The sequence below is a fragment of the Hydra vulgaris genome, chromosome 08, assembly GCF_038396675.1.
Source record: "Hydra vulgaris chromosome 08, alternate assembly HydraT2T_AEP".
NCBI classification, from domain to species: domain Eukaryota; kingdom Metazoa; phylum Cnidaria; class Hydrozoa; order Anthoathecata; family Hydridae; genus Hydra; species Hydra vulgaris.
In genome coordinates this window covers 2,730,001-2,755,000 of record NC_088927.1, presented here as the reverse complement: position 1 = coordinate 2,755,000, position 25,000 = coordinate 2,730,001, and the positions used below count along the sequence as shown (strand labels likewise).

Below are 25,000 nucleotides of genomic sequence, written 5' to 3'. Positions count from 1 at the left end.
GACAATTCTTATAACTGCATATCGTCAATGAGAAAGGCATTAAACAAGTATTTATTATATTATCATATATTTTTAGATATAATTGCTTTCACATAATTTGGGTTCTTTTATATCAAATTACATTTTTAGGACAAAACTAGCTCTTGCGAAGTCTCCAAATAATAGACGAACTATTGTAGAGTAGTTGGGTGCTGAATATGGCCTATGCTTTTTTAAAGAATTACATCGAGTTCACTTCACATCAGAAGAAATTGAAAAGTAAAAGTATTTTATGAAAGAGAAGATATATCAGTTATGTCTCCTGGAAGAAAAGATTGTATGAAAATCGACGGAGAAAAAGCTCAAAAGCGCTACTTAGTTATGAATTTAAAGGAGCTGCATCAACTGTATTGTGAGGAGAGTGCTGGCAAAACAATTAAATTGAGTAAATCTTGTGAATTAAGGCCAACATACATTCTTACGGGCAAAGATACACCACTTGAAACATGTGGTTGTATTTATCACAGTAGTTTTACTTATTTGTGTGCTGCTTTGGCAAGTAAAATACCTTTTTCATTATATTGCAATAAATGGTTAGAAAATTATGTATTGTGCAAGCCCCCAACATACCTATGTTGAAAAATGAAATGTTCATTGTGCTGTGATAGTAAACTATTGAAAGTTTCTTTGCCTGAAAACGGAGACATGGATACCTTAATCACCTGTTCCCTTAATCCCGGGATCCCAAATTAGCAATATTTCATCCAACAAAGACGTTTTTGAAAAAGCTGCACCTTTTTTATGATAATCCCTTGCCATCTAATGGTTATCAAAACACAATCTTTTATAAACCAAATCAAAATCAAAATCAAGATCACATATTATTTTATTGTTTAACACTCCTTTTGCCCTTAGCGTTAGAACAAATGTTGCGAGAATTCTCTAAAATTTAGTTAAAAATTCTGAAATCTCATAAATTTTATAAAATCTTTAGCAAAAAAAACTTTAAAGCTATAGCTGTTTTCCTAACATCAAAAATCACTGCTCACAATAAAATTTTTTTATCTGGTACTAACACCTCAACCACCAATAATGCAACTGCTAATAAACTTCGCAATGTCCTATGAAAGGAAAATGTCTCCAAAAATATATAGTATACAGGGCTCAAATTAACGCAAAAAAAATCTAATTGCAAAAAAAATTTTTTTTAACATACTCATACAGCCAAATGTTAATAAAATATAACAGTAATATATAAAATATAACAGTAATATCAGAAAAAAATGAGTGCAAAATTTGTGTTCTAATAACATATAAAAGCATTGGGTTTTAAAAACTCGTTTTTAATTTTACTTTTTTTAACATAATATCTCTCATATTTATATATTATCTTTTTTGGTGGGGTTCTTGTTTGATGGGGTTAAAAACAGCCTAAGTTACTGTTATAATTTACAGCTAAAGTTATAATTTAAAAATTCAAGTTGCAGTTATAGTGTAATGAGCAAGTAGTAATGTAACAAGCAAGTAACACATTCAATACTATTACGATATTACTTTTAGTAATTGTTTTTACTTATAGTAATTATTTTTACTTCACATGATATTTAAAAAGGTAAAAATAAAAACACAAATAAAAATAAAAAAATTTAAATATTTAAAAACTTTTATTTAAACCACTTTAATTAGTTGTAGAAAACTATTTAATAGGTTCATGCTGACACTAAAACACGTGTTATTTTTAATGAGTATTGAATTGTTATTGTAAAAAGCGACAAAACAACAATAAAATAAGGTCAAAGCAAAAAAACATTAGATGCCACGTTTTTATAATTTTTTGCTATTACTATTGATAATCTAATGTGCTATTAAAAATTTAAGTATAAATAATTTTTTCATTCAAATGTTTTTTAAGTTAATTTTTCATTCAATTTTTTTGATCAAGTTGTTTTGTAATAAAAAGTGAGAAAAATTTGGTTTCAAAATATAATTAGCAAATCAAATTTATATTTTGTTAAGTTTAAGTATATGCTTAAAAATTTTTTTTCGGAAAAAAATTTTTTTGAACAGAGAAAATAATTTATTTTTTTTATTTAAATTTTTTGTAATTTAATTTTTGTTTTAACGTTTGCAATACTGGTAACGTTTGTAATAACTGGTTTAATTTTTGCAATCTACTTTAAAAACTATTTTTCAAGAAAACAAAGAAAAATTTTAAAATGCTTACAATTTAAATAAAATTTTCTTCCTCACTTGCTCTATGTTCTAAATCTGACATTGTTACTGTATCTAGATATATGTTTAACTTTCAGGAATGTCCCTTGATATGCCATTGGGTATTACGGACACCGCCGTAAATAAAATTATAATTATTGAACGTTATAACTTTTGAAATTTTTCCTTTTTTTTTTTTTTTGTTTCAAATTTTATTCACTTAATATATTGAGAATATTAATATAGTAGATAAGTTAGTATTTGAGTTACTGTAGTAACTTAACTGGTTGTTTTGAGTAAATTTACTGTGATGTACTTTATCCATTCAGTAAATCAAAGTAAATATAACTTTAAAAAGTTCAGGATCGTTAAAGCAAAAAACCTTGAAACAAAAAAAGTGACTGGTTTCTATTAGCATTGATTGACGATTAAAAAATTTTTTTAACAAAAACAAATTTAATATATATTTTAATATACTCATGGTTTCAATATTTAGTATTTTATCAATTGTGAAGTCTGATAATGCATGAACCATAGCTTCAGCAGCATTTCAATGGTTTTTCTGGGTGTAATGCTTTGTTATGATGTGACTTAAGTTTGACCAATTATCAAACCCATCACGTAAAGAATTTGTGTCCTCTCTTGATCCAAAGCATAAAAAAACAATGCAAAAACTTTTGTTTAGTGATAGAGAGTAGGTTAGCGATGACCTTTTCTGCACAATTTCAATGTCATTAACTTTAACTGATTTAGTGTAATACTCAGATAACTTTGAATTTTTTGTTGGCTGATTGGGCCCTAACACAATAAATTGCTTTTTATCAATCATCTTTGCATTTTTCAGCTCTAGAAATTTAGCTGGATCATTTTCATTGACATTTACAACGTTGTCTGGTTGCTTCTGATAACCTTTTTTGATAGAGTTAGGTCTGCCGCTGCAGTTACAGGCACTTCATAATTACCCATTTCTACACTCACTCTATCTGTTTCAGTAATGTTTCGGTTTCTGAATGTTTCTGAATATTGTGGTTTGGCTCTTTATCTGCTGCAATTATGACATCTTGGTTATTGTCTGTTTCTTGTACAGATGATTGGTCACTAATCTCTGTTATTGGCTCTGTTTCAATAATAGGCTTACTTGTGATATTCACAATGGATGTTGATGTTAATTCTACATTCTCTGTTGCTGTAAAGGATGTCCCATCTTTTCTCTGTATTTGTGGCACTTGCATTACCGTGAGACCTGCCGTTAACTTTAATTGTTTTGGATCATTACCAGCTGCTTTCAATTCATGTTGTTGTTTTTAAGCTTTTTTATCAGCACCAGATTTGTATTTCCATGTTGCCTTTATTCTTTTTTTTTTCCTTTATTTTACCTGAAACATAAATAAATATAAAATTAAAAATATTTCGTATGATTTATAACTACTATTGGTCCATGGAATTTATAAATAGTAGTATTATTTATAAGTTCCATGGTCCGATAGGGAGTGGACTGGAGCATATTGAGTAGTAGTGAATGAAAGTAATAACAAAAATTCATTAAACACACAATTTTATTTATCAAACATATATTAACCATATTTATCAATGCAAAGGAAATGAATTCATGCATTTTATATATTTATTGTTTTGAACTTTCCAATAACAATTTCCTCTTTTTTCTGTTGATGGGATGGTTAATTTCATCAGATAAAGAGGAGAACATTGTTTAATCGTTTGTCACAACAATGCTTGTTTTCAGTATTCTTTTCGTTTCGCAATACGTCTGCCTCTACCTTCTTCTGTTTCAGCCGCCCTTGCCTTAACATATCGTTCTTTTCGTTTTTTTAGCTCCTTGCTTCGTTGTTCAGCTAATTCTTTTGCTATTGCTCGAAATTTCCGTTCTCTTTCTCGAGCAAGAATTGCTAATCGATTAATCTCAATTTAGACAAGCTAATCAATTATTAGCGTTATTCTTTTATTATTACTGCTGACCTAGTGTTTGTTTTGCGCACACCAAACAAACAAATAAAGCGACGCGAAAGTAAGTTAAATAAAATGTTGTAAAAAAAGCCTTGATAGAAATTTATAGAACTAAAATAATTTTTCCTCATTGAGCATTAGTGGCCTAGTTTCTTTTTAAGAGCCCAATTTCCTGAGCCAGAATCAGGGCCCAGTACAAGTCTTTGTACCCTTGTACTGGGCCACCACGTTTTAGAATGGTGGAAAAAAACACAGTTTTAAAACCTTAACATGAAATATAGTCAGTCCAGTTCATAGCATAAAACATAGCATAAAATTTACTGTGAGTTAACTTCTTTGTAGTTTAAAAAATTAAAGACATTGCAAGTTTATAATAGATTAGAAAAACATTGTTTTGAGACCGCATTATTTTTAGCAGAACAAAGATTTTTGCGTAAGTTAGCGTTAAATTATAAACAAATGAGAAATCAATTGTTTACATTTTTAACTAAAATAAACAAGGTAGTATAAATGTATTAATAAAGCAACTCTTTTTGCAGTTACTATAGTAACTTTTTTTTAAAATTTAAATTTAAGAACTTTGGTTAGTTAGTTCAAATAAATTTAAACTTGACTAAAAATTATGAAATAAAATTTAAACAATATTTTAAGGAATTATAGATACATTTAAATTCTCTATAAAAATACGCTTTATTTGAGGTTGGCATATTTTTGATAAAAATTTTATTTAACAATATTATGAACTTTACCACAAAATGCTGAGAAATGTCGTATATAAATATATTATATAATAAATCTCTCAACTCAAATAAAATAAAAAAAAAGAGTTTTATTATATAATATATAAATATATTATATAATAAAAATCTGCTCAAGTATAAAATGAAAAAAATATATTGCTTTAATGGTTTTATATATTTTACTACTATTGTATAAAATATCAAAACACCATAACGAGTAGTACTCAAGTCATTTATTGCAGCATGCTAACGAATTCTGAGAAAAAACCAGTTTAAGATAATAAAAATTAAGTCAAAATATTAAAACAAATTTTTATTTTATTTCTAAAGATTTTCTATCCTCAATATAAGAGCAGTCTAATTTTCTATCCTCAATATAAGACCAGTCTAATTTTACTCATTTTATTTCATCTAATTTTATTCATTACTCTAAACTTATACAAGTTCTTATTAAGCTTTTTATTTTTAGATATTTTTATTTAACTGTTTAAGTTCCATACAGAATATTCATGTTTAGCAAAACTGAAAATTTTAAAGTTTTAAATAAAAATATCAATTGGAAGATCGAATTAAACTAAAATCACTAAAAACTTCCAGCATCATAAGTTATTCCATCTTTTTCTATATCTTGGTCAATTTAACTATTTCATTTTGCTCTAATTAGTTTCCAATGTTGATTTAATTTATCACTTGATTTTTTTGCTATATTTTTAATTTTTTAACTTTTTGATTGCAAAATATTATATAATTAAATTTTTATTTAGTTCTAAATAAACATTTTGTTTACCACTTTATCTTTTCAACGCCATTTTCATATTTTGGCATTTAAAGAATTTTTATTGTTTTGAGTTTTTTTATAAAGGCACCTTTCTAACATGCTTTCATCAGATAAATAAATAAATATTGGTTTGATTATGTTCATAATTACAACAGGCTGTTCTGGTTTTTCTTTATACACATGTTTCAACAATATTGTCTGCTTGGAATTTGCACCAGGTAATAATAGTTCCACAACATATTCAGAATTAAAACATTTGTGGAACTAATACAAGTTCCACAAATGATGAAGCTGTTCCACAAGCTCACAGTAATCAAAGTGAGTCCAATAATCTTTTAATGTTGATGTTATTGTTTATTCTTTTGCCAATGAACATGCCCTGACTGTGGGATGAAGTCTATTAACATGAATATAGTTCATAAAAATAAAAAAAGGTATAAGTTCTTTGTTGCTATTCAATTGCACTGAGTGTTTATGGAACATGAAGTTCTATACCATTAAAAAAGCTTCAAATAAAATTAACAGTAAGATTGTTGATTGAGATTGTAAAGTTAGGCAAAGAAAAAAAAGAAGATTTTTCATTACAAAAGCATCAAGAAAAAACTGGCAATCTAGATTTTTTTCATCCTTTTTAAAAAATTTTTTTAAAACTCTAGAAGCACAAGTTTTTCTTCTAAATTTTACTCTGGCTATACTTAATATACTAAAAAAGATAACATTAGATAAAATCTACATGTAACAAGAAATTACGTAACATTTTAGCACATTAAAGTGGTTATATAATTTTTATGGCAAAAAAAGCCAAACTATCACTCAGTATTTTCTAAAAATTTTGGAAAATTATTGATCAAGTAGTTTAATAAGAATCAATAAATGATGTATATAAGGTATAACACTTTAGTACCTTATTTAAAATAAGATACTAAAGTGTATTGTTAAGGAGCAATACACTTTAGTACTTTATTTTAAATAAAAAATTAAAGCATTTAGACCATACTTTTATACTTTGATAATTTTGACCACCTGAAATTCTTTTTACTAGATCCTAATTTTTTTACTGACTTTTTAATAACTTTTTTTACTAGTTATTTATTTGTAGGTACACACAAACAAACATTATTCTAATAGAATAAAAAAAGATATTTTTCAGAACTTGCATAAAATTTCTGTCATCTTTTATACTGATACTTACAAATTGTCGAAATGTGTAGACTAAATAGTATACAGTTTTTTATCACAGTCTCTAGTTACTTCTGCAATATGACTTAATAGACTAATTTGTTGACAATATTTTAACAGAGTATGCACTTATTACTGCAAAGGGAAGTAGTTATAAATTAACCAAATACTTTTTATTAAACTTTCACAAAAAAAAGTTCAACCTACAAATTATAGACCAACTTTTTTGTGAAAAATTTGTAATAAGATTTTTAAAAGTTTCTAATAAATATAGTGTATATGTCCCTATAAATTATAATATAAATTATACTATAATTTATACAATAACTTATAGGGACATATATAAATAATATATATATATATATATATATATATATACACATATATATATATATATATATATATATATATATATATATATATATATATATATATATATATATATATAAATATATATATATATGTATATATATATATATATATATATATATATATATATATATTGATGACATATATATATATATATATATATATATGTCATCAATATAGATATATATATTATTTATTTATTGGGACACATAATTGTTTTTTATTTTTTGCAACGTAATTTGATTGGTAGCAAAAAGACTTTAAATAAAAGCAAACTTTTAATGTATAATTTTTTTTAATTATGCAACTTGGTTTTTATCAATTTTCTAAGAATGTTACAACAAGATAATATTTAAATAATAAATAATGCGTACGTATGCAGAAGGGGGTGATCGTTATTATGTTAGATAAAAGTCATCTTTAATTTTGGACGCATAAATTTTGCCTATAGAATTATTGAAATAATAATAATAAAGAAAAAAAATTGAGTAGCCTGGTCAGGCGACTAAACTGCATTAAAATATTATTTCCAGTAGCCCTTCGGAAGATTCCGGTGGCACTTGCCATCGGACGACTGCTAGTGTACACCATTGATATATATATATATATATATATATATATATATATATATATATATATATATATATATATATATATATATAATATATAATATATATATATAGTGTATATGTCTCTATAAATTATAGTATAAATTATACTATAATTTATAGAGACATGTACACTATATTTATCACAAATTTAAAAAAATCTTATCACAAATTTTAATAAAAAAAATCAATATGTGTGATTTTAAAGTTACGCCAAAGTTAAGGTAGTTCATACCTAATGTATGAGCTACCTTTTTTTTCTAAAATTTCTTGCTTAATTCTAGCTGAGCATTTTCTTAAGATGTTTTGTGAATACCATAATTTAAGAATTGAACTTTTTGCAAGTATATATCGCAAGTTTTGTGCTTAGCAACTGTGCAAGTTTTGTGAATACAAAAATTATTAAGTTTAGAACTTGTGCCAAATTAACCATTTTTGCATGTTGCTGCCATTTAAAAAAAATCATGTTTGAAGCAGTTTTGGAAAAAACAATTATTTATAAAGTCCAGATGTTAGGGATTTCAGTTGAGCATCCTTAATATGCTACATAATATGTCTCTATAATGTTGTATATTGTTTAATGTATATTTTTTAAGAATGTATATTGTTTAATGTATATTTTTGTTTGTTAAAAATCAACAAATTTTAGCAAATACTACAAATTTTAACAAATACAACAAATAATTCCGATCAGGTGATGATTATAAATGATTTCTTTTTTTGGGTGTCATTCTTGCTGTGTGTCATTTAAAGTTCCAGCTGGCCCTATTGAGCATGGTGGGTGGCAAAATTTATCTATGCTCATAAAATATGAATGCTGAGAATCCAACTCAATTTGACAAAAATAGAACACAGAATTTTAGACATATATTCACTGTTCAATGTTCGGTTTACTTTACTTTTTGTAATATCTGCTCAGAATTATCTTGAATTATGGAAGAATATTGACATGTAAGTCTGTGAATACTGATATCTTAGCGGCAACTTTGTTGGAAAAATTTATGGGTTTTTCTTTTTTTTATAGATTTTGTCTGTTAAAACAAAATAAAGAATGGATTGTACTTAAAAAAACCATTTGAAGAGCATCTGTTGGATGATTCTTTATCATCAAATTTTATCAGATTTCTCATAAAAATTCATCTAGTTTTTTTCTGAATAAATTTTTCTACCAGGCGAACCTAAATATTAAATTCATTATGGTCAATTTAGTTTAACATTCTTAGTTAAACTATATTGTAGATACGTAACTTTATACTTTTTTAGTAAATACACAAAGTTGTACCCAATCTAGAAATAGGGATAAACCTTGTTGAATAAAAAATATACTAAAAATTCAAAATGTGAGCATATTTTGTTCAATAGAAAAAGTTAAAATTCAACTAATTTATATATATATATATATATATATATATATATATATATATATATATATATAATTAAATTTTAGAAAAAACAAATTTTAATGGAACTTAAAGTTTCATGCCTATCGGCAATCATCAGCCATGAAGAACAAAATCAAAAATATAAAAAACCGTTTAAAAATTACAAACTACAGTAGAATGAGTTCTGACGTTATAGTACAAGAAGACGTAATGGAAAACTAATCTCTGCTATCAAATAATGAAAGGAGAAATTTATTTTTGTGTCTGCATTTATAGACTAATTCGCCTCTTTTGTTTAGCAGATTGTTTCCTTTGTAAAATAATATTTCGAACTTCTCATTTAAACAAAGCTTACAAATTTTTGACGCAGGATTGTATGGTTTACAGTGTTTAATAATACTCCATTTGATTGAAGTTGTGAAATTGTTTTCTTTTAATCCCCATACTTCCTTAGACAACTCAGTGTCGTTTTTGTATTTTTTTATGTTAAAAGATTTTTGATGGTTTGCATAATGTAGCTTAAATGAGGTTTCGCTTATCCCAATGTACACTTTATCATTGTATTGAGGTTTATTTGAGCTTACGGTGGTGTAACATTTTTACTAAATGGAGGATTGTACCAGATTATGTTTCGTTTATGGTTATTTTTTGGAACATTTTTTGTGCTTGGTTTATATGTCAACTTATAAGTGTATCCCGATTGCTTTAATGCGTCTTCAAAAAAGTGTGTCGATTTATTAAAAATAACTTCACTTGATGAGTTGGCAGACAATCTTAGCTTGATAATTTTTGAAAGATTATTTATTATGCTAGGTGTATGGCTAGAATCAGCATGCATATAATTTAGGTTATTTTCAGGCTTGCAGAATGGTTGAAAAGAATTTTGAGTAAGATTAAAAGTTAAATCAAGGTAGTTAACAATTTTAAGATTGCAATTGATAGAGATGTTGAGATTGTTACGTTTGAAAACTTGAACATGCTTTTTTATTTTTTCCATTTGATGGCCATTTTTGTTCTTAAAAACAGCTAACCCATCATCTCGATATAAACCAAAATCATTTTTGTTGTAAAACTGTGAAAGTTGATCTAAAAGAAAAATCCCAACTAGTTCGCAAACTTCCGCGCCATCATAGGCTCCCATTGTAACATCAAACAATCCTGCTTTTTTCTTAATCCATGATATGCCACCGTTAAAAATGAAAGATTTTCTTGCATGACGTATAATGGATTTGCTTTGCTCGTCTATAATTATATATGTTGTTCGGCAAAGGCAATTGCCTTATTTAGCATGTTTTCATCAATTGACGGATAAAAATCCTTTATATCAAATACTAAAAATTTACAAAGGTGTTTATCATCAATTTTTCGGAACCAATCTATCACATTCTGCATATTTTGCCATTGGTTTAAACAGAGCCTGATTCTTAATTCAGAGTTGATATTAGATGAAATTAATTTGGACAATCTTCCTACCTCATTCTTTGCAGGATTTAAAAGACGCACAGTAGGGTTGTTAATGAAGTTGGCTTTGTGATCTTTTAAAGTTATAAAACAATCGGCAGTTCCGTTTATCTCGATTCTATTAAAAATACGTGATTTGTCAAAATTTGCTTACTTTCTTTCTTTACTACGTCCTTTAGATTTGGGTCGGTCTTTTTATAAATAGAAGTGATTGCGTTTTTCAGAAGGTGGTTGTGATCATCTTTAGATATTTTGTACATGTTGGAAGTTTTGTCAGCTGGAGTTAAAAGTCTTATTAGATTTGCGTGAAGATTTAATGTCATTATTTATTTTTTCTTGAAATGTGTTGTTGAGATTGCAAAATTTTATAGTTTTAACAAGATTTATTAAATCTTTTTCAAATAGTAAATTGAAGAGAAGTATAAGGAAACTTGAATGCTGAATAAAAACTAATATATATATATATATATATATATATATATATATATATATATATATATATATATATATATATATATATAAATAAAAAAAATATATATATATATAATATAATATATATATATATATATATATATATATATATATATATATATATATATATATATATATATATATATATATATAATTAACATTTCAGCAATTTTGCAGTTTTATAAGGCCTACAAGTTTAAGCGGACAATAAATTTGACAAATTTCTGCTTATCTAGTTTTTTATATTGTTGATTTTGTACTTCATGGCTGATTGCCAAATGGCATGAAACTTTAAGTTCCATTAAAAGTTGTTTTTTCTAAAATTTAAGTATAAAATGCTCTGTTTTTGAAAAAATGTATATTTTCTTAAATATTGAGCACTCTACAACGATCAAGAGTTTAGTGTTTTTAACACTAAATCATACAACAACAACCACAACACACACACACACACACACAAACACACACACACACACACACACACACACACACACACACACACACACACACACACACACACACACACACACACACACACACACACACACATATATATATATATATATATATATATATATATATATATATATATGTATGTATGTACATGTATATAAATCAGGCCTTGTTACGAGATTTCGCTGCCTAAAGAAAACGCATAACGCATTTCAAAGTTACTCAACTCAGCAAATATATTTTGCATTGTTAGAAGTTATATTGTGTCACTAGCGTCTTTTCAAGTACCGCATTGTAATTAAAGTTATTTTATTAACGCGTTAAAAATCATACAGACAGTTTTTTTTTTCTCACGATAACAAAAGTTACAAATAAAATCTTAGTTCTTATTTGAAAAATCAATTTTATCATTTTTTTCAGTTATGAACTAAATTTAATTTTGAAAAAAATATTTTTTTCATAAAATGTAACATAAAATTTATTTTCTTATAATTTTACAGTTGGTTTTTGGTTACTTTATTAACTGATAATAAATTTTTTATTTATTTTGTGAACTCTTTTTAATAGTGTTTTTAAACAATAAAGAGTTTTATCAGTTACCGATAACATATTCGTGATCATAGTTTATTTTCATAAATTAAACGAACATCATTAAAACTTTACGTTATTGAATTGACAATAAACTTAAAATAAAATATCTTATTAATAAAATATTTACATCAAAATAAATCGTGCATTTTTTAAACTATTATAACAAAAAATAACTTACATATTTAGAATTAATTTATATACTTAATTGCTTAAGATAAAACATAAAACAATTTAATTTCTTTAACTAATTTTTATCAACATCAAAAAATTTTTTAAACAAACTGTTTCTTTAACAAAAAATTTATTAGTTTACAATTGTGGTTAAATGCTTTTTTTTTATACTTACGACTTTATTTCTTTTGAATAAATGTTTACGTTAACGACATCGAAAGATAATTTAAATATTCTAAAAGATATAAGTTTTTGCGTAACACAAAACTGCTAAACGTGTAGGCAAATTGCCTTTTCACAAGCAAAATAAGAGCTGCATAACGTTTCTTAACAAGACCTGATATATATATATATATATATATATATATATATATATATATATATATATATATATATATATTTATATATATATATATATATATATATATACAGCTATTCACGAAATTTTAAATGATTGCAGAATTTTTATCAAGTATGTTTGGTTTTTGTTTAATAAAAAAAAACTGTAAAATGATATTTAGTTAGAAAAAAACAAAAACAAAAATTCATATAGGAAAAATAAGAAGCACAAAAGTTTAAACGAATTGCAACATTCGAACAAAAAATGAAAAAAAAAAGCAAAATTAGTATTTAAAGTGTCCTCCTTTGTTTTTTTATAGCAAAGATAAACTTGTTTATGCATTGATTCAACTAATTTCATGCACATCACGCGAGGTACCTTCAGCCAGTACTCATTCAAAAGTTGCTTCAAATGCTGAGTTGATTGAATTCCAAAGACCAAATATTTTCAATTGGGTTGAGATCTGGTGATCTAGGGCACCAGGGGATCACATTGAACTTTTTTCCAAAAAATATTCTTTGATTGAGTGAGCTGTGTGAGCTGAAGTCCCATCTTGTTGAAAGATGAATCTGCCATACAAGTGTCTAATTGATGGTACTAAACACGTTTCCAATGTGTTTTTGTAGATGTATTGATTAATTCGGTCTTCATACAGCTCACAGAAGCCTATACCTTTAAGAGACAAACATCCCCAGATGCCAACTGAACCTCCACTGCCTTGTCGACGATGTTGCAAAAACCTGTCGGAATATTTCTGAGTTGCAAATCTTTTGACATAGATTCTTCCCTTGCGGTTTATGACTTGAAAATTAGCTTCACTCCAAATAACCTTGCCCACTGTTCTACAGACCATCCGTGATTGAAAGAATAGGTTTTGTAGCAGCTATGTTCGTTCCAATACATTTGTCCAACAATGTTCGTCTCACGAGCTCTCTGCTAACTTTTGGGTTATTTTTTGACTCGTTGAAGATTTGTGCTAGTTCCCAGGTTTTGATGGTTTTTCAAACGCAATATTTAGAAATGTGAAGTGTTTTGCCTATTTGAATGTTTGTGTGATTTTTTGTCCTCGCCATACCTATAACTTGATCTCACTAGAACTGATTTTCGACCCATCTGCAAGCAATTGAAATTAATATTAAATTTACTATATTTCAGTTGATTTTTAATAAATTAAAAGCTGCCTGATGATGTTGTGATGAATTTTTTGATTGTAAACTGCTTATTTTAACTTTATTAAAAAAAAAAAAAATTTTCGCACTTGTTTTATCAATTAATTAGCAAATAAATGATCCTAAATGAAATCGTTTAAACTTTTGTGACACCTCTTAATTTGTATCACCTACCTTTTAATGAAATTTCTGAGTAAATAGTGATGAGTCGAAACCTTCTTTTTTTATTCTATTAACAAATAACCTATTTATCAAATTGGAAAAAAAAAATTATTTTGATATCTATTTCCGTTAGATTTTTATTCAAGAAAAACCAAAGATTAAATTTTAAAATTCTGTAATCATTTGAACTTTCGTAAATGATGTATATATATACATATATATATATATATATATATATATATATATATATATATATATATATATATATATATATATATATATATATATATATATATATATATATATATATCAAGTATGTATTTTACAAAAAGAATGTTCAACATATGGTATATGAAACATGTATGGTATACCATACATGTTTCATATACCATATGTCTTCTGAAAAAGTTAGATAAGTTTTTTTACTAATTTGTATATATATATATATATATATATATATATATATATATATATACATATATATATATATATACATATATATATATATATATATATATATATATATATATATATATATATATATATATATATATATATATATATATATATATATATATATATATATATATATATATATATATATATATATATATATATATGTATACATATACATGCAAATAAAAGATAATTTAAATTTTTAACTTATCATTTAGCATCGATTTATGTGGAAATAGGTGGAAACACTGAAACAGATCGATATGAAGACTACAAAGTTACATTTAGTAAGAATAAGCAAACAGCTGTTATTGTTAGTCTTGATCATCAAATATCATTTGCTGGTGAAATAACAGGTTTTAGTGCTCAAATCACTGTGCTTGGAGATATTAGATTTTTGGTAGGATTGTAATGTATTAATGATATATTACGTGTACAACTTCATGAAAATATTTATTTAGATTATTTTTTTTTTATGTGACATTTTTTTAATTAGTTTAAGGCACTTTTAATGTCATTTAATTCTTTTTTTGGATTTGATCAATTACTAGTTTAACTGCAGTCTAGCATTGTCTCATTTACTTTGTAACATTACCTTATTTGTAGGGTTTGGTTCTCAAGTTTTAACTTTTTACATTTTAGAACTTGCAGATTTTACAAAAAAAAATATTTACAATATTGACAAATATTTATCAATAATGCAAACAGTGTTTAAATAGAATTTTCAAAGTTGACAGTATTTAATTGTCTTGTTGTTTTTTAAAATTATTAGTTAAAGCTTCTTTACTCGTAATCTTGATGTCACATTTAACCTCTCTGAAAATTCATATAAGCCTTTCAAAAAACCAAACAATGAATTATTGTATATTAATATTAACTCAAATTATCTACCCCAAATTCCAAAACAAATCCTGATTTCAATCAATAACAGGCTAAACCAAAACTCCTCTACTGAAAATGTATTCAATTCCTCTAAACGAATATTTGAAGATGTCCTTAAAAAAAGTGTTTTTTTTGTAAATTTTGTACTAAAATTTGACCCTGAAAAAAAGAATACAAAAAAGTGAAATAGAACTAGAAATATAATTTGGTTCAACCCCCCATATAGCAAAAATGTTTCCACTAACATAGGAAAAGTGTTTTTAAAATTGGTTGTTAGGCATTTCCTACTCTCTAATAAATTACATAAAATTTTTAATCAAAATACAATTAAAGCTAGCTGCAGTTATACAAAAATTATGGAAAGAATTATAAAAGGTCACAATAATGCTTTGTTAAACAAAAAAGAAATCCTAAATGAAAAAACTACAGAAAATTGTAATTGTAAATAAAAAAAAAATTGTCCAATGAGTGGAAGTTGTTTATCAAAAAATGTGGTATATAAATGTGTTGTTTCCTCTAAGAATGTACCTGATAAACAATATATTGGCATAACAGAGGGTGAATGGAAAAAACGTTTTGCCAATCATAAGCAATCTTTTAAAGTATTCAAAAGACACTATGCTGTCAAAATATATATGGGAATTAAAAGATAAAAATATTGATGATTTTCTACTGAATTGGTCCATCCTTTAAACAGCGCCTGCATATAACAAATTTCCAAAAAATGTGTGTTAATGCCTACAAGAAAAATTTGAAATAATTACACATGCAAACCAAGAATGTTTATTAAACAAAAAATCGGAATTAATTTCTAAATGCAGGCACGAAAATAAATTTCTCCTAAAAATCTATAAAAGTAAATGAGCTCAAATAATAGTTACATTAAGTCCCCTTTTTACAAAATATTTTTCTAAAGAAGCATAAGTAATCATTTCAAAAGAATTCTTTTTATAATAATTTTATCAGCAAATTCCACAAATGTGTGAGAATTCACAGTAGTTAAGACATTTGTGACTTCCTGTAATTTAATTTTTGGTATAAATTGAAGTTTTATTAATTTGATCATTCATTTCTGATGAATCTTTATTCATGAAACACAGTGTAAAATGAGAAAAATTTTTGTTAAGAGATTTTCTACTAATTTATAATTGCTCTGTTCTTTTAAGCAAATTGAGCACTCTATTTTTTAGAATACATTTTAAAGTTGTTTAAATATATATATATTTATATATAATTATATATATATATATATATATATATATATATATATATATATATATATATATATATGTGTGTGTATATATAAATAGATATTGTTTTAGATATTAAATATTTTAGATATTTGAACCAGCTTGTAATTTGTTAACCAATGGGACTGCAAAAAAAATGTGCTTTCTCACTAAAGAATGTGTAGAACTATCTGATCCTTGCCCAATCTTCTCTAATGTTTTTTATTCACCTGATTTTAATAATATTTTTTATCCTGGTTGGAATCAATTTGGATCTGCAAATTCAAAGTTTCCAAATAATTTGACTCCTCGATTATCATCAAACATAATGTTTAAACTTGTTTACAGCTTTCAAGTCAGTGCTGCAGTTTTAGGTAGGCTTTTAATTGTTGTAGTCTTAGGTACGCTTTAACTACTTGATTGTGGCTGTGTAGTTCCCATAATTATTCATAATTATTTATAATTATTTCAGATATAAATGTAATATAAATGTAGTGTTAAACATTTTTGAATTGGGATAAAATGTTGTGCCTCAAAGTGAAATGCTGTTTGTTGATTTTTTTGCCATTCTGTTGGTTTCTTTTTGGGGCTTAAATGTTAATTAAATTCATGCATTTTATATTATCTATTCATAATTAGTTTTGATTATAGTTATGTGTAGAAAATGAGATAGATACAATGTATCAATGCAAAAATGATCTTTTTTATTATGACATTTTTATTAAGATCACAAGAAAAAATATACTTGACAGGCAAAATACAAAAAAATACAAAAATACTTGACAGGCAAAAAATAATATTAAAACATATATTAAATAAATTCATTTTTGACTTTTTAAAGGCAATTTTTTGAATATCAGTTATGACTTTTGAATATTGTTGTTTTATGTCTGCAATATTTTATATTTTATATTTATGTTTTATAATTTCTTTATATTTCTTTCCTAAATTTCTTTGTAAATTTTAAAAATTTAGAAATTTTCAAAATAAAAATAAAATTTTTTAAAATTAGTATATTAATCAGCACATTTAAATGTGCCGACTATTGCAAAATTTAAATTAAATACCAGTTAACCCAAAGCATATAACATGAACCTTGTAATACTATATAGTAATTACAGTCATTCTAGTAACTACCGCAACTATGGTAACTATGACAATGAATAAAAATTATAAAATAGAAGTTAAAAAAATGGAAAGTTAAATGAAAAAAAAAGCAGATAAAATTTATATACCACATAAGACCTTAAAACAGATTTCGAAAGGTCTGGTCTTCTATATTGATCTTAAGGTCCACTCCTTTATATTATCTATATTTTATATTGCTCTTTTTTTTTTTTTTTTTTTTTTTTTTTAGATTATTCACCTCCCCAAGGCCCGAGGGGGGCCACTACAGTCGAGGAGGCTACTCATTTTTTTTTGTGTTTTTATTATTATTATTATTATTTTTTTATTGGTATTCGTGGTGCAATCCTCTCTCAACTCTTAAGGCCGCTGGGCGGAGAAACTAAGTTTTATATTATATATTGATCTTTATAACAATTATGTTCTGTATGTTGATAATAGTCAACCTTCATTTATATGTTATAATAGCTTTATATGTTATAATAGCTTACAAATAAAGCTCAAAATTTTTGTTTTTCTCAATTTCTAACTTCTCTTACTTTATGATTCATTTTCCAGAAAGCCCAAATCACTTGCCTTAATCACAAAAAACCCAAATCACTTACCTTGATTTAAGTCTTGTTTTTGACCATAGCGTGTGTTCAATTTCTTTTTGTTTTCCTTTAGGTGGTTCAGATCATGCACTATTTCACTAAAATTTTTAACTTGTACTTCTACATCAGATAACTCATCAATTACATATTGCACTTCTTACTTTCTTACCTTGGTTCATGACTGCATATAACTTTCTTACCTTAGAGTTGATAGAGATTTTATTTGCAAAGATCTTTTTCTGAAGTTCTTTTTTTGAAGAAACTTCTTCAACCACATTTTTCCTTAGATTCTTAAACATCATTCAGTTGCAGAATTTTACACTTAAACTCATCTACAGGCCTGTATCTTTATAGGGTTCAGAGAGGGACAACACTTCTTATTTCATAGTTTAAATTCATATGTGGTCTGTATGTTTGTATATTATACATTTTTTTCTTGTTTTTTTATGTTTGAGATTCTTGTCAATGCAATCATAAACAAAATCTTACAAAAGTCTTACAAAAATAGTGTTCTCTAAAATTCTCTACAAAGTGTCTAAACTATTTAACTCGTTCCTAACTGAATCTTGTTTTCCAACCTGCTGGATAATGTATTTAACTATTGCCCTATTAGTTACTATTAACTTACTATTATTTGCAAATTCTTAGAGTTTTAATTAGAAATTTTGAATTAGATTGATTTCAGTCTTTTTGTTTTATTTGTTACCATGATAACTGAATGGTATTTCTATAATGATGAATTGCAACGCTTATACCGAATCCTTTACTTTACATCGTCTGATTCTTTTACCTTACATTGGCTGAGTCCTTTACCTTACATTGTCCAAGTCCTTTACCTTATATTGTCCAAGTCCTTTATCTAACATTGTCCGAGTCCTTTACCTGACATTGTCCGAGTCCTTTTCCTTACATCGTTCGAGTCCTTTATCTTACATTATCTTGGATTATTTTTAACTACTGATTTCTAATGAAAACCATTTATACAATCCATTGTAACATTAGTATTTGCTGAGATTACTTTTTTTATTTATTGTCATTTACATTTTTGTGATTCCATTCTCTACCAGTATAAATATCTTATCTATCCTTGTATGGAATACTGCTTTTATATTTAGTCTGGTTCTTTTATGAGGTCCTCTAAAATTGAATTGTAGATATAGCTTGATCAGTTTTAGCTGCGAAGCCTAAGCCCTATCCCTCAAAAAAGTGAAATAATAAATTCAAATTTATTTATTTAGGTCAGAATGATTTTGCAGTGCCAACTGATAAACGATTTACAACTTCTGCAGGTCAATTTCTAGCATGGATGCCTGATTATAGTAACAATAACCCTGGAGATATTGCTTATAATTTAATTGATTCAACAAGCCAGTTCCAATCAATTCACTATAAGGAGGTATTTTCTATTTTTGACGACCAAATTTTTTTGGATTACCAGTCTTCAATTGAGATATCTGACACTGAGCATATGGTTAGCTTATATTTGGAAATTCCATCCATTTATTTTATTGAACAAACAGGTTTTATTTATTTATTTGTTTTACTAATAGATGTTATATAGAACATGATTGTTTTTAAAAACAGCATAATAGCCACATTTATCCATTTTGTTAACTATTTTTTATATTTATAACTATATTTTATTATTACAACTATATATTATGTAAATAACTATATATTGTTATTAAATATACTTTCTGTTTATATCTTATCTTATGGTATACTCTGAGTTATTGTGTAATAATTAAACCTTGATATTTTCATTGAATTTTTTATATAAATAATTGGTTAACAATAAATAATCAACCAAAAACCATAAAGTAGTAATTTATTGTATGGGACCCTAATTGTCCTGTATAAAACATTGCTATTTTTTAAATAATATATAAGAAATACACCTAGTGTTTACATTAGCAATAAGTTTTTTTGAAGTCAATTAATAAAAACAAAGTACCCACAGCTAGTTTAGTTTTAGTTAAAGACAAAGTACCCAAATCTAGTTGTTTATTTGCAGTCATAATCTCTCTGCACAAAAAATATTTAAAGTCAGACATTTTCAACTATTGCCCTATATCTCCTATATCTATTTTATGCAAGATAATAAAAAAAAATAGTAAAAGATTGTATAGTCTTATACCTTAATATGTTTGTATATACAGGGCTCAAATTAAGTGTATCGCAATTGCTTTTCACACCTTCGTGATTAGTTTTTTCTTAAAAAAAATGCTTTTGTGATTTATTTATTTTTCTTTCTTTTTTAACTTAGCATTTTTTTTTAGCCATTCTTAAAAGTAATGTTTTTGTCTAAGTTTTTTATTAGGGGCCACAAAGTACGTCACGCTAAATTTATCTTTTAAATAGTCGATAGAAATTTATCTTTTGAATTGAATGATCTTTGCTCTCTTGTGCAGAGATTTTATTCAACATTAAACGCTTTTGAATTTAAGTTACTTTAAATCTCTACATGGAAGCCAATATTATTTTAAAGTTATATTTAGTTTGGTTTATTGAGTGGATAAAGTATATCACAATAAATTTACCTTAATCTATTTACTAAATCAAAACAACCAGTTAATTACTACAGTAACTTACAGTTACTCAACTAATAAATTTACTATATATACTCAAAGACTTACAAAAATTAGCCATATAAATGTTTCTATGTATATCTTATATGTTGTTAACACGTAATATAAGCTTCTAACTAAACATTATTTTAACAAGAGATCTTGAATAGAATATAAAAAACATGATACCTTTTTTTAATATTTTATTTAAAGCGATATCAACATTTTCTATAAATACACAAGATGTTTTTAGAAATTTTATTTAAAAAGAAATCTATTTGAATAAAAGAATTTTAGTTTTTTAAAACTCTCTTATTCAAATAATTTTGCGATTGAAATTTGAAATTGAAAAAAAATGAAAAAATTTAAAAAATTAAGTTATAAGATATTTAAATTAAAATTAATAAATTATTTTACACCTGTTCAAAGAAATTTTTTTCTAAAAAAATAATTTAAGCATATTCTTAAACTGATGGAAATATAATTTGATTTATTAAACCAAATTTTTTTGTTTCACTTTTTATTGCAAAACAATTTGAATGAAAAAATTGAATGAAAACATCCTCAAACCATTAAATGAAAAACTTAATTATACTTAAATTTTTAATAGTACGCTTGATCAAGAAATTGTATATTATAAAAAACGCAGTATCTAAGTTTTTTTGCTTTGATCTTACTTGTTTGGTCTATTATAGACTCGTATGATCTATAAGAGACATGTTTCTGCGCATTCTTTCTCATGTTTTTGCGCAAATATGAAGTTTAAAGTTTTATGACAATGTTTTAATTTGTTAATTAAAACATTGTCATGGCTATGTTTTAATTTGTTAATTAAAAAAATTCTATTTATTTACTCCGTTTTATTTTAAACTCGTTTGATATTATTATTGTTATAAACTGTATATAACAGCAATAAAACAGTGTCACGAAGTTGTTTTACATTAACACAAGCTCTTTATATTTTTAAAACAAAGAAAAAAAAAAAGCTATTTCTTATTTATTATTAGCTATTTATTATTTATTATTTTTTTTCTTGTATAGCGAATTGTTTTAATATCTGTTTTTCAATACTTTAATTTAGTTATTTATTTTTAGAAATTTAATTTAGTTTCAATTTAATTTTAATTTAATTTAGAATTTAAAAGGTATAGTTTTATATCAAAGTGGCCATTTTTTCAAAGCTGAGTCAGCATTTTTTTTGCAGTTTCATGGGTAAAATTAGGAGAAACTTAGGGCACAATAATTTTAAAATAACTAATGCATATGTTATGAAATTTAGTATATTGGTATATTACGTGTATGTAAATGGAATGAGCGAAAAAATAAATCTCTAGACAGACATAAAAACTCATAATGGCGGTCAACGTAAAAAAACACTTTTAAAAGCCTCTATCCAAATAAAAAATTATAATAATTTAAAACAATTTTGCAGTTTGTTTTATTGTTGTTTTATAGCTTTTTACAATAAAAATTAAAAACTCTTTAAAAAATTGTATATATATGCATATCTTCCAATTTTATTTGTACATTTTACATTTGCTTTTTTAAGTATTATGTTATTAACAATTACTAAAAGTTATACTCTTTAAAAAATGTTTTATTGTCAGCATGAACATAAATAGTTTTCTATGACTAATCATAAATTAGAAAAATATTACAATATTTAAACTAGTGGTTTATTATATATTTATTAAATTATTATATAATATATGTATTATTTATTAAATTATTATATATTATTTTATTATATTATTATATTGGTTTAAATAATGTAATATTTGTGTTTTTACTCTTACTTTTTTACTTTAAAAAAAAAAAATATATATATAGCGTATATATATATTTAAAATATATATATAAAAATATATAGCGTAAAATATATAGCGTAAAAATATATAGCGTAAATATATATATATAAAAATATATAGTGTAAGTTACTTTTATAATTGTAAATTATAAAAGTAACTTATGCTATTTTATATATATATATATATATACACGCTATTTTAAATATATATATATATATATATATATATATATAAATATATATATATGTATATATATAAATATATATATATATATATATATATATATATATATATATAAATAAAAAAACATCATTTACGGTTATATATTATTTTTATTATTTAATAATGATTGATTTATATAGTATAAGCCATTATCAAACTGAAAGAGCTGTTATACAAAATTCATTTGTACAACAGTTCATTTAAATTCATTTGTATACAATTCGTTGTATTTTAATTGCTTCATGTATCTTACATGTATTGTTATTAGGCGTAACAGAAATTAATTTTGGTTTAGTCCAGTTAATTGAACCACTACAATGTTAGGCGTGTTTGAATATACTTTATGATATCTAAAAATTAATTGTATGAGTGTCCATTTTGGGAAAACACATTAACAAAAAACTCAATTTCATTCTTAATATTTTGTTCTGAATATTTTTTTTTTTCTCTTGAAAGAAAACCTTTAAAAATACTTATTGCTGGGACACATCAGATATAGTCGAACATGCCCAACATTGTAGTGGTTCAATTAACTGGACTAAACCAAAATTAATTTCTGTTACGCCTAATAACTAAATGCATAAGATTTGCGAAGCAATTAAAATACAATGTTTACAATGCTCTAAGGAGCATTGTAAACATTGTATTTTAACGTGACAATAGCAACTTAGTGATGACACGCCACTGGAGATCACTTTTTGTTAAACTTAACAAGTATTTTTTATCACTAAATTCAAAATTTACATTTGCTTTGATGTAATATCAATAGTTTTTTATTTTTGATTAATTTCAAATTTTTTCTAGTGGTGCATTAAACAATTCTAATCTATTATAAATATAATTACATAGCATGTAGCACTTTTTTCATATCTTAAAAGTTATCATGAAGTAGGACCAACAGTAGTGAAAACAAAAAAATCAATACAGTTCTTTACTAAAAATTTTGCAAAAGTTACAATTACAATACAATTCTTTACTATAAGATTTTTCCTCAAGATTAGAAGTTCTTTGATTTATGTAATGCATATATAATCTCCTATCATAGTAGTATCCCATTATCTTTGATATCTACTTTCCGTTTTTGCAATGTCCTGATGAAATCTCTTGCTATGCTTCTCACTGACATCACTCATGTTTTTGGGAAAGAAACCTAGGTGTGAATGCAACATGAATCTTTTTTTGTACATATGACAACCCATTCTTTGCCTCCGATAGTTTTGAAAACATGAGATGAATTCTTGTAAAGCTCCTCCAAAATCGAAGGCTTTCACAAACTGTTTTACCAATCCTAGTTTAATATGAAGTGTGGTGATAAGATTTTATTGAAATCTACTAGAGGCTGCTTGAGAACATTGAATAATCCGGGATGTAGTCTCACTTGTTAGTGCCAATGAACTTTCTTGTAATAAATGCGGTAGTGGTGTAGTCATAAAGCGCTCGCTTCATAAGTGAGAGGTTCCGAGTTGGATCCCCACCACGTCCCTGGTAGTATCACGCTTAACTTGTTTCTCCACGCAGCTGCCTTGTTCCTCAAGGTTTGTGTTTTGGAGTTATAGAGTTGAGAGAGGGTTATAACCACTATTAAGTAGCCTCCTCATCTGTAGTGTCAAATTAACCACTTTAGAGGGTTATAACCACTATTAAGTAGCCTCCTCATCTGTAGTGTCACTATTAAGTAGCCTCCTCATCTTGCAAGTCAAACAAAAAAGCAAGCATCTTGAAATTATTCCAAACATTCCACTTAAATTCAGAATAATCAATTTTGTAAAGAAGTTCTTTGACACAATCATAGTCTTCTTTCTTTTGTACCAAGTGCATCAAGAGGTAAAAATAGACATTTATTTCCATTGTGTAGCAGTACTGCTTTGAGACTTCATTTTGAGCCATCTATGAAAAGTCACAATTGCGCAGGACCATACTCATGTCTAAGAGAAGTAAACAAACTGCCCTGCAGTCTTCTAGTAGATTCCATTCCACCTTGATGAAGTAAGTTCATACTTAAAAAGACCTTTTGTTAAATCATCTAGCTCACTTAGTTTTGGAAAATGAGGCTGAAAAGTTTTCACTTGTATAAAAGTCCATGCCTTCA

The 25,000-nt window shown here is 25.6% G+C and overlaps 1 protein-coding gene and 1 long non-coding RNA gene across 8 annotated transcripts in view; one reads left to right on the top strand and one right to left on the bottom strand.

Annotated features, from left to right (window-relative positions):
- The window catches only part of LOC136082898 (uncharacterized), a 17,948-nt gene extending 15,613 nt beyond the window's left edge, over positions 1-2,335 (bottom strand). The window contains exon 1 of the long non-coding RNA XR_010639816.1: positions 2,204-2,335. This is a non-coding gene — a long non-coding RNA (uncharacterized LOC136082898). The remainder of the gene's footprint in view (positions 1-2,203) is intronic.
- Positions 1-25,000, top strand: part of LOC100206152 (uncharacterized) — a 184,509-nt gene that overhangs the window by 19,105 nt on the left and 140,404 nt on the right. For 2 of the 7 annotated variants that reach the window (XM_065802267.1, XM_065802268.1), the window contains exons 6-8: positions 14,704-14,885; positions 16,706-16,970; positions 19,553-19,834. In XM_065802267.1, coding sequence (XP_065658339.1) covers positions 14,704-14,885; positions 16,706-16,970; positions 19,553-19,834 — 729 coding nt within the window. Of the gene's footprint in view, positions 1-4,434; positions 4,657-4,699; positions 4,855-5,651; positions 5,892-14,703; positions 14,886-16,705; positions 16,971-19,552; positions 19,835-25,000 lie in introns of those variants that run through there. The other 5 variants (XM_065802273.1, XM_065802270.1, XM_065802272.1 and 2 more) reach the window with 5 other exon arrangements.